The sequence below is a fragment of the Cyprinus carpio genome, chromosome A1 (assembly GCF_018340385.1).
Source record: "Cyprinus carpio isolate SPL01 chromosome A1, ASM1834038v1, whole genome shotgun sequence".
Lineage (NCBI taxonomy): Eukaryota > Metazoa > Chordata > Actinopteri > Cypriniformes > Cyprinidae > Cyprinus > Cyprinus carpio.
Window position 1 is genome coordinate 1,203,529 of NC_056572.1, and position 12,257 is coordinate 1,215,785.

At 36.9% G+C, this 12,257-nt stretch overlaps 1 protein-coding gene across 1 annotated transcript in view; it reads right to left on the minus strand.

Annotated features, from left to right (window-relative positions):
* Positions 1-1,478: 1,478 nt before the first annotated feature.
* The window catches only part of LOC109053126 (zinc finger CCHC domain-containing protein 7), a 49,906-nt gene continuing 39,127 nt past the window's right edge, over positions 1,479-12,257 (minus strand). Inside the window, exons 6-8 of the mRNA XM_042711072.1 lie at positions 2,824-2,919; positions 2,507-2,624; positions 1,479-2,417 (exon numbers count right to left, since the gene is read on the minus strand). Of these exons, the coding sequence (XP_042567006.1) occupies positions 1,849-2,417; positions 2,507-2,624; positions 2,824-2,919 (783 nt within the window). The 3' untranslated portion in view covers positions 1,479-1,848. The remainder of the gene's footprint in view (positions 2,418-2,506; positions 2,625-2,823; positions 2,920-12,257) is intronic.

A 12,257-nucleotide genomic window follows, 5' to 3' on the forward strand; every position in this document is an offset into this window, starting at 1 on the left:
TCAGATCTGCAGGCAAATTCAGTTTCAAGAGTTCTTACTATCTTGACCAAAAACAGATTTTACGAGCAAATACTGTCCTTGAAAGTGAAATGGTGATGAGCATGGTTTGTTAATTACACTTAAGTGAATGACTGTGGATGTTTTGAGGGCTGTATGTTGAGTCAAAGTGCTGGGAATGTGTTGTGGCCAACTATGCCAGTAAAAAGCCTGAGTAATCACTTCTAAAGAATTAGTCAGAATAAATCAGTGTGAGTGAGCTTGTGGGACTCAGTTTCAATAGTGACTATATGCTTCTTCACTCACATCGTGCTGTATCTCTCTTACACATCTGAGCCAAGCCTCGGGGGACTCTTGAGTTTACATACTGTCTGCAAAGCTTAAAGAAAAAAATCTGATATTTCTTTCTGCATGTAAGCTGGACTGCCATGTTTGGTGTTGGATTTATATTTGGCTTAAGAAATCATCTCTCCTCTTTTACTGTTGAAAAACTTTTCGGGCAATAAAAGCCCGATGGCACACACTTTCACATAAATGTCCACACACACACGGTCCTGCAGAGCAGAACAACATTACACGCATTCACAGAACAATTGAACAAATCTGGACTCTTCTGGAGCTGGACATCCAGTGAAAGCGAAAAGAGGAATTGCATGGAATAAAAAGAAGGAATGTGGGATCTTAAAAAGTGAAAAACAGGGAAAGAGAAGGAAATGGCACTGGTTTAACCACTTAACCAGCTGGCTTGCTGCCTGTCATCACTTTAAAGCTGCACAGCCCTAAACAACACCTGGAGCTCAAGAAGATAATCACAGGAAAGAGGTTAAAGGTGGAACACATATTTTTTTTGTCTGAAAGTAAGATGTCAGTTCAACAGACAGATTTTTAAAATAAAGGAGATCATAGCCACACAGATCAAGAGCACGGTTGAGAGTCCAATAAACAATAAACTCATTATGAATAAATTTACATAATATTGCCATTTCCTATTTTGCAGGGCTGCCAACTTTTGAGTTCAAGTTGGAGTGAGAATTTTTATTATTATATATATATATTTATATACATGTGCCTATATCATAAAATTATGTAAAATAACGCAGCCAATGATTAGAAGACTAACTGATTAAGACAGATGTCGCCACCTACTGGTGTTTCAATGTAATGTTAATGCGCATCCTGTTTGTAAAGTGAAAATAGAGAAGCACAGAATGTGTATATTTCATTTTAGAAAAGACTGCTTTTAAACTGGATTCCACTCCCACATCTGCCATTGGTCGGCCAAACAGATAGCCCCGCCCCCGAACTCATCCATTGGTTGTACTGGTGGGATTCTAAAAATTTTTTTAAAAAAAGACCAAAGGACTGTTTTGATGGTAATACAGTCATGCTTTTCAGAACATTAAGGCATATTAAGCCTGGATTTCACACATTTCACTTTAAAATAAAACTGAACATTAATTTACAAAAGAATCTCAAACAGATTATCAATACAAACAGACTTTAATTTAACCATGATGTTACAGAAGTCAGCATGTACATAAAATAGAAAACTCTACACACTCGTCACGCACAAGCAGGACACTTGCTTTTAAAATACCATGTTTGCTAAATGTATTCATTTTTTCCCCTAAAAAATGATGCACTTTTTAATGTCAAATTAGTATATGAATATCATTATATGATGCAGCCAAGCACTGAGCAATTTACTGAATTTGGGTGATTTGGACAACCCTAAAAAGCCCTAATACTGTACACAAAAGCATGTGAAGGGAGGAAGATGAGCCAAAACCAACCACCAGTAGACGGAGAATCACCCGACGTCCCATTCACACAATAAGCTTTTTTTTATCTTCATTTCTTTCTTTGTTTAATCAGAAAAAGGTTTTCATCGGAGGGACACACGGAAGAACCTTTTGCAGCTTTTTTTTGTCTCTTTCTCCATTTCCTCTCATTCTTTTTCGCTATTTGATCTGTTTTCTTTTTATTGTTCTTTTCAGGTCCAAAGGGCTTATTCGGCGTCACACTGGCTTTGCGAGGTGATGAAAAAACTCTTGTCATGTGAGGGCTCTTTTCACAGCCTCTAGGAAAGTCTGCGTCTTCATCTAAAACTATAACTTTAGATTGTGTTTTCTTTTTGGCTTCCTTCTGGCTTTGCTTTTGTGGTTTAAACCTGCTCTGAGGCGTGGGTTTGCTGTGGTTTCCTGGTGTTTGTGAGTCCTGCTTGAAATTCAAGTGTGTGTTCTGTTTGTGTGCTTGTGGATGGTGTTTTGGTGTGTGTGCGATGTGTCTCTTCGGCGTGAGCTGGTTGTTGTGTGCATATGGAGACTGTTTGTGGCTGGTTTTTGGTTTCTTTCTGGGCGGCTGGGGGGTATTTGTAATGAAAGCTCCATCAGGTGAAATCAATCCGGCCTCCTGAAGTTCTGTAAGAGACACATGTCATTAAATCTTTAGGTCTCAATCTTTAGATCAGCCTTTATCAATTGAACTTATCAGAAAGAATCGAACAAACCTCTGGCCTGCTTTTTAAGTCGATGATTCCGGCAATTCATGTCCTTCTTTGTGTCATAATAGGAAATGAATGGCAGGGTGGGATACGTCCCGTTATACATTCTCCTCTCAGTGCACTCCTGCAGAGAAAACACACTTTAATCTCATATCATACTGTGCTTGAAGTGGAAACTCATAACAAATAGAGCAGTTTGAAGTAACAAGGACCAACACAGCGGTCAATGAGGGGTTCTGATTTGTGTGTGTGTTTAGAAATGTGGTGTTTAAAATGTTCTACTGGCAACCAGCAATCAGCGTAGATGAGGCTGATCCACTCACATGGCCGAAGTGTCCTTTCTTAGAGCAGTTATAGCAGTAAGCAGGACTCCTGCAGGCATTTGGATCACTGGGCTTGCGGAGGGGTCCATTAGTGGTCTACAGAGAAACAACAAGATACAGAGTTAGAAGCAGGAGGAGACTGAACACAAAAATCTTCAGAATGAGAGTTTGACTGCCTCCTTTGAGCCAAATGCATAAAAACATACAATCTTATATCTGAAGTCTATAACAAGAAACATAGTGAGCAATTCCTTCATTAACACTCAGTGCTGTACAGTTTCAACAGTGGTTCTTAACCTTACTGACTCTAAGGCCCCCTGATTGTCACAATGATATTTAAAGGCCCCCAGCCCCATTTACACATTGAAAACTTACTTTAATCTACAGACATTTTTTTTTTTTAAATAGATTTAATTTTCAGGATTTTAGAAATTGAAAGTTCTTCAGCGATCTTGTTTTTTAACCAAAGAATTTACATTACTCTTCCAGTAATCCGTGATTTACTACTAAGGATTTTTACAAATATTTGCACTCACAATTTTAGCACAATAAAATATTTTACAGAAGTTCATTACAAATATGGCCATTATGATAGATTTCATTCGTTCACATGAATTTTTTAATTTTAGGTTTCCTTGTATATCCAGTTCTTCAAAGAAAAAAGGAGATCAATTAAAAAACATCTTGATTTTTGTTGTTTTAGCTTATTTTAAGCCCTCTTGAGGGCCCCTTGAAAGTTCTCTGAGGAGCTCTAGTGGGCCCCGGTCCCCTGGTTGAGAACCACTTGACCTAAGAATGAACATTCTGTCATTATTTACTCTCAGTTTTTATCCTCTGTGGACCAAGTTTAGCAGAATGTTGATGATGCTCTTTTTCAACAATGATTCTTTTATGATGCTTTTTTGACAGTCCCTGGTCACCTCAGGCCTCATAGTGTGAAAAAGAGCAGCTTTGACATTCTACTAAACTTCTTGTAGCAGGCTAAACTCGTAACAGTTGTAGCAGAAGCATCTACTGTGTGACAAGTTAAAGCAGTAAGGTCAAGAAACCTCCAATTAGGGTGACATGAATTCGGCCGCAACCAGTACCAGAACACTCTTAAACACACGCAGGAATACAGCTCGGCTCATGTCAGGTGTGTGAAAGCACCTCGGCCCCTCAGCTGTGCCCTTTGTGTGCGCCGCGTGTATGTCAGCCGACTACCTGCGTTATATTACTCGACTTCTCAATTCCATTATTATAAACCTCCTTACATTTCCCATTCACACTCTCTTTCTCCCATCATCCACTCTGTCTCCTCCTCCCGCTCTTCCTCACAGACATCCACATAATCTGTATATTTTTCTTTTCTTTAAAGTGATATAAGGGAGTGATTACAGAGGGTATCAATAAATCCCAGTAATGCGCTGGTGATAAGATCGCCTTTGGATGCCTGTGTGTATGTGTGTGCTTCTCCATCTGGTCCCGAGGAGCCCAAAGGCGTTTCACGCTCCATCGCCCTCCGTAAATACAGCACGATAAAGAGGGTAAGCCGACTGGTGCGAACGTGTTTGCGTGCATGCGTGTGTGTGGCTGGGAACTACACACATATTGTCTTTTAATGTCTCCTCAAGGGGGCGTCGAGACATACACACACTCACATACGCACATTTTCAATAAGCCGGGACACACGCGGTCTCACAACGTCATATTTTAAACATATCTTCCTCTGTTCCACAGGCTCTCTCTCTTTCTTTCTTTCTGTCCTGTTTTCCGCTTGAGTGGTTAAAGGGTGGAGGGGCGAATGCTATTAGAAGCGTTGGTCATTATCAGCTCAGCGCTGGAGACTGCTCCATCTCCATCACAAAGACACCATCGGTTCCCCCCCAGACGCCCATCCTTCTCTCTCTCCGTCACTCACTCACTCTTTCTAGCCCCCAAACTCAACGCAAGGTTTCCCATCCACTGTCCTTTATTAGTGACACTTGCTAAGTTCATACATAGTTTAATGATTTGGGCTATGGACACAAATGACACCTCGGCTCAAATAATTCGGCTTGTTAAGGAGAGATATGACATTACTTAAGTGATTGTCTGATGGATGGTAAAATGAGCCGAACAATCCCACAGACACTGAAGGAGGGAACTAGAATCTCATACAGAGTCTTTTAAACCCATTTGACTTGGGCCACTAAGCAACCACCTAGATTTCTTATCTTTGTATTATTTTAAAGTTTCTCTCCCATCACTATCAATTCAGACTGAAACCACAATGAAGCGAAAACATACTTTTCCTGTAGACTTAGGACATGTTGTCTGAGTATTTTAGTATGATGTTCCAATGCAGATGTTTAAGAACAGTTCAGATAAGATCGGGTTCTCCATTCCCAATCCAACTAGATATCAATGTTATATCAATATCAATTTCTTAATTCTGCCTCCATTCATTTCCAAAAACAGCTCTGCTTTCAAACTTCCATTTCTCTACCCATGTTTCTAATGCTCACTTTACACTACTTCTGAATCGCTCTGTTGTTTCTCTTCCTGTCTCTTTGTGCTTTAACTTGTCTCTTTCTTCCTTTCTACTGAACCTTCACCCGTCTATCCATCTGTTTTTCTTTCTCATTCCTGCTGATATCTCATGCAAATTGGTTTGTAAGAAGACGCTCCCTCCATCACACATACGCTTTGCCCCCCGCCCTGACCTTGAGCTCCTGTTATCACGCTTGTGCTCGACTGTGGTGGAAAAGGCAGGAAAACAAAAAAAGGGGAATGGGGAAAAAAAAAAGATGACAGGGCGACCCCTCCTTCATCCAATCCTCTGTGCATAAGAGCTGCTCTGTGGCACTATTAATTACCTCTCTTTATATCACTTCTATCTGAAAGGATTATCGGGGCAGAGGGTGGCCTCTGATATGTTTGTGTTTCAGGGCCAAGAGTCACACACACACACACACACACACACACACACACACACACACTTGTATCTATACATTGCACCATCTTTTTCAGTTACAAAAAGAGTAATGTAAACCAAAGTTATGACATAAAATTTAGGATTTTTTTTTTTTAATCTGAAATATATCATATTTTCTCGTTCAAATAGATTTTCAGTTAAAGTTATTTTAATGTGAATCTTGTTTGTAGCTTCAAAACATGTCTTTCAGAGACTCTCACCACTACCTTATTATTTGGTTGGGTAGCATGTAATTTCAAGCAGTGACAAGTTGTATTGTCCAGTGTGACATGCAATATTTATTTTAAAAAGTATGCTTTATATTAATCAAATTTTTTTTTTACAGTAAAAATCTATTAATTGGTTAACTGAAAAATACCTTAATATATACCATATATGAGACTTTGTAAATGGTTTAACAAAATATGTAATTTTATTATAAAATACTGTCAAATGTGTGCTTTTTACAAGTAAAACAAATTAATGACTGTATAATTTACGGTCAAACATTCCCCGTATAAGTCCCTATATGTTAAACATCAAATATGAATATATTTGTTTTAAATATACATTTTTTTAATTAGTGATGTACATTAGGGTGTTTCATTTTCAGTTTACATTTAGTTGTAAAATATACAGACACCAATAAGCCAACCTGTAATTTTTACTGTAAATTTAAGAAATTTTGTAGGACATTTTGTTACAAGGAATATCTTACAGAATGTAGGAATATTTGTGCTTTTTGTTTTTGATGATAAATTTTTTTAGTGCAAGCAATAAAAACATTTTTTTGAAAAATGTGTGGATAGTAGTGGGTTCAAAATTAGGGGGGAAGTTAAATTTTTTTTTTTTTTGTAGGGGAAGAGTTTATTGTGTTTTTTTTGTTTTGTGTTTTTGTTTTTTTTTTTGTTTACCCATTTTTTGGGGTTAACTGAGCATTTATCTTATTCTATCAACAAGAAACCAACACTAAATGTATTTATTTAAACCAACTAGAACAACAAAACAGCCATTGAAGCTGACTTACAGATCAGTTACAATCATGACAGATGGGTATTACTGCATCGAGCCAATCCTAGTGCTATGAAGGCACTCTTACATGACTTATCATCTGTTTCACACCATGCTTCACATCTTCTACATGAGAACATTATGTTTTCAAGGCAGGGTAAAGAGACACTGCCTCTCTCTGAAAGCTCATCTGCTGGTGTTGCTGTTGGACCATTTTAATTTACAAAGATGAGTGCTTTACACAGTATTTCTTCTTGTATTTCGTAATATTTCTCATTTTATTACTGTACTGTTGATTATTTTCTCATCTAATGTTTTGAAGGGAAACCACCACCCTTTCCTCCTCAAAGAAAACAGAACTCGTGCTCACACAATCACATTTATAAGCAAATAAAACATACATTTACACACACACCGCATCCTGGCAACAGTGCTTCACACCTTGGCTACAGGCAGACACAACCTTAATCCTTAAACCCACATCAAATTCAAACTGTTTCCAGTGTAATCACAATTCAAACATGCACACACAGTGTAAACAGTCTTTGTGTGTTTGGTGGATTAGGGAGAGGAGGCAGATTTGGGGTGCATTTTGCATACGTAATAGAAAACTCTAGAGAACCCCCCAGTAAGACAGGAAAGGGGTGGAGTAACAAGAAGTCATGTAAAGACATTCACCATTTTCATCCAGGCATGAAATCAATATAAGATGTTCCATCAAAATGGCATCACTCATTAGACAATTAATAAAGATTATGGATTAAGAAACCATAAATGACCTACAATATGTGTCTTTAGAGAGAGAGAGAGAGAGAGAGAGAGAGAGAGAGAGAGAGAGAGAGAGAGAGAGTTGGGAAGCTGAACGGAAGCAGATCAGGGTTTAATTTGCAATTTTCTGGATGAAGAGGGATCCAGAACATCCTGAGCTCCCATTCACTTCACAATCTGATAGGTTTCCATTAAAATTAAGTGTAATAATATATATTAGTGCTGTCAAATGATTATAATATATGTGTGTGTGTACTGTGCATATTTATTATGTATAAATAAACACACAAACATGCATGTATACATTTAAGAAAAATGTTTTGTTTACACTTAAAATATTTAGATATAATTTCAATTATAATGTAAACATATATATACATGCTTGTTGTTTTAACGATGTCACTCACGCTGCAAAAAAAAAAAAAAAAAAAAAAAACAACTCATCTTCTGAGTCCAAAAGCATGTGATGAAGCCTATTAGAATGCAGTTAGAATGACCATATAATTCGAGTTACGTAAGCAAAAAATATCCTTATATGAGTTTGTTTTTATATTTATAAAATATGGTATAGTTTAGTAATATCACCATTTTCCTGAATATCAGTGTGTGAGCAAATGAAATTGATTTTATACAACAAACAAGTTAATATTAAGTAAGTTATATCTTAGACACAATATTGTCTGTATTTTTGGTCTTGCTAGTGAAAATACTATAGTTCCAAACAAAGCAGGAGCAGAGAAGCACTCAGTGATTCAATGATCCATTCATAAAGACCGTCACTTGCTTCGTCTCGAAATGAATCAGACGTTTTGAATGAATCATTGAATGAATGAATCAATGAATCACTCATTAAGACAGGGACCTACTGGCAGTTTTAGTGTCATAATTATTTATCCATAAACCAGCCAAAGTACCAGCACAAAAACACACTCTGCAAAATAAAAAAAAAAAGGTCTGTCTGATCATGTTTTTAGAAATCATGAATGAATCCCTTCATTTAGAAACCAACTCAGTTTCTACATTTAAATCTCAAACCACACATCCTTATGCAAAATCTTGTACCAAAATATTTTATGCATAATAGTACTATAAACAGAAGAATTTATCTTGACTCTTTACATTACCCTAATGCAAGTTATCTGAAAACATACTACCTCTATGCAAACTTAAAAACAGGTTCTTTACTGGCATTGATGCCCAATGAAGAACTTTTAGCATCCATGCTAACCTTTCCAGTGGAAAAATGTTCTTTGGATTATTAAAATGCACTAAGAAAAACATTGCTATTTTAACAACTGGGTCACTGAAAGGTTCTGTGGGAAACTACTTTTTTTTTTAATGGCATTCCTGTGCAACCCCTCTTTGGAACCTTTATTTTTAAGAGTGTGCCGTAACGCTATGTCAACACACCTGTTAACTTCATCTTTTTCATGTTTGTTCCACGCCAAAATATTCCATAAATGTAAAGATGCAAAGAGATGCTTTGAAGGACGCTCTGACCCATTTCTGGTCTCAGCTGCAGACCGTTTACTCTTCTGTCTCTCTCAGTTCAGTAAGAAGTGTGTGTATACGTAGGGCCGAGAGAGGCTAACAGATAAACATTTTTCTATTTTCATGCCAGCTCTGCTTGCTTTTGTAATTCAAATGCAGACACAGGAAACTGGCAGCCAAGAGGCGCACACACACACTCTTACACGGATGTGCAGCTATACACACATGCCTTGTAATGCTGTCGACCCCTGGCCTGTCATGCAATGCCACACACGCCGGTCTCTCTGTGCCTGCCTTCCAACTGATAACCAGAAGCCATCGTCCAAACCAGCGGAGGAGCAAGAGACGGCGTGTGGGTTTGTGAGTTTAAGAGAGAGACAGAAGCAAAGGAAAAAACAGAAAGAGCACAAGAACTGTCTTTGTATCAGAGATTAAGGAGTTTGCATCTAACAAGGTCATAATATCATGATGAATCAAATTTTCCAGGGCTGATTCTTCTAAACTGGTCAAGAAAAAAATTCCACTTCATACTTCAATCAAAAAATCCAGAGAAAGAAAAGAAGAAATTATATTTTGCATAGGACCAATATGTTTTTTCCCATCACAGCATTGTCATATATATATATATATATATATATATATATATATATATATATATATATATAAACATTTTTTTTTTTTTTTTTTTTTTTATTACTTTCCAGTCTGATAAACAGATAAAGCTCATCTAACAGCTGGAATGAAATAATTGGTTTATAAACAAAGCCCTACCGATGTTTTCTGCTTAAATGAAAACCTGAGTTTCAAAGCATGACATGTGACTCAGAAGAAACAAGACATAACAAGAAAGAAAAAATATTTGCTTAAGGCCGCATAAAGAGATAAATGAATAGTATGAGAAAATGAAAACATCACAATACTGCTACAAGCCCAAACAACAAACATCTACTAAAGCATTTAGAAATCTTTCCCCTAGGTGGCGACACCACACAACCTATGAATCAGTTCATCAACAGAAAAACAATATGCAAATAAAATAAAAAATTTAATATTTATAAACATTTGTCAGAAAGAAAAATGTACATTAAGGATGCATTAAATTGATCAAAAAGTGTCATTAAATACTATATTATTACAAATGATTTATATTAAAAAAATGCTGATCTTTTAAACTTTCTACTCTGTACATTAAAGAATCTTGAAAAAATGTATCATGTATCAATGTATAAAAAAGTAATAAGAAATGTTTCTTAAACACCAGCATTTTAGAATGATTTCTGAAGGATTACATGACACTGAATACTGGAGTAGCATTTTAGAATGATTTCTGAAGGATTAAGTGATAATGTTTAATGGTGTGTTTGCTTTTTAATATTTTTCGGTTTAATTTCAGAATAATATTAATGAAATGCGTTCCAAACTAAATTCTCAATTCAAGCTCCCGCACACGTGTTAATTTCTAAATTGATTCGAACTGTTCTTCTCCTGAACTCTGATGTCTTGTGCTGACAGTTCCACACTGGAATCACAGACTCTTATAAAGCTCAGCAGCACCGTGAGGAAGAACAGCTTTATCTGAGCGCTCTGCTTTGACAGTTTCACTGAGCTGTTCCCAAGACTCTAAATAAACTGTGTCAGATCCATGGACAGAGTTCCTCTGCAGTCATCACGTTCACACAAATGTCAGCACACACACACATTCACAAATGTTTATACTGATTACAGAAAAAGTAGTTACAATTACATTTTTGTGTTTAAATCTTTAATACATCACCTGGTTGCTAGGTGGTTGCTAAAAGTCCCAAATCAAAAGAGCCAAACCCTCATAACTTTAGTACATCAGCAAAATCCTGTAGTACATCATCTTAATCAGTAGATGGCGCCATATGTCTAGCCCACCAACACATATAACTGTATGTAGCCATCTACAAACTATATTTGCTTGCTGTTCAAACATTTGAACAGGCTGATTCCAGACCTTTCTATCTCCTGATGGCATACGGTGTAACTAAATGAACAATCCACCTGCAAAATATTATTTATATTGAATAAGTGATATTTCCTGCTAACACTGAATTCATCACAAGGTTTTCGGACCAAATCTGGCTTGGTCTTGCAATGTCAGAATTATAACAATATCAAGAAATGTTTATATCGACAGCAAAACCATTTCTCTTTATTGTTGACTTTCTCTTAATAATCACTTGATCACTCTGAACCCATAAACTGTACGTCCCTCATACATTTCACTTATGCTAATGATTCAATTAATTTTCATTACAGTGTTAAGGATTACTACGCTGATCAGTTTGAGGAAAGCAGGGATTTTTAAAAGGAGTTTTAAAAATGGTAATTGCTCACCAATATCCTCTTAAAATGTTTGGAACCCGTATCCCCTTCAGACCCGTAATATCTGAACCAAAACACAAAAGCTCCTGATGCACCTGAAAATATGTCCAGTTGTGCACGTATACAGAACATGCTTAAAAATGTATTTTAAAGATTATTACTGTATTTTAAGATTAAAGAATATTTGATTTAACTTCTGGAGTAAGTGGTGTCCTTTATAGTGGTGTCCTATATAGTATAGCATGTTGCGACCATGTTGTGTACATTTTGTGTAATTATGTGTTAGTATTGAATTAAAGTTGAGCATAAGAACAGAGTGGACAAGAAGTTGCATTGACGATGCATTTGCTTTGTAAAACTTTCACTCTTTGCATAGCTTCTCTGTGAACACTCGCACTTCTCTGTCTGTCTCCTTTGGGTTTTGTGGCAAACTTAGTAGAGTTGAGTGGTTGTTTGTTAGTGAAGACAGGTGCAGGCCTCACCCAGCCACCCACACACACACACACACACACACACACACACACACACAGTATAAATCACACACATGCACACACACACACAAACACAGTATAAACTGTACTGTATTTTTGCTCATTGTTAAATAATTATATTATTATTATTTAATATCACTATTATTATTACTGTTACACACACACACACACACACACACACACACACACACACACACACACACAGGGGTATCTGTACTGTATTTAACTTTGAGCCCTCTAGACTCCAGGATAGTTTAAAGGCCTTAAAGACCGTCTGTTGAGGGTGACTCAATTTAAGTACCTACACACACAAACAGAACCAGGGCAGGACCCAGAGGATGAAAGTAATGCACAAGCAGATGGACTCAGCCCAGCAGAACCAAGTGGAC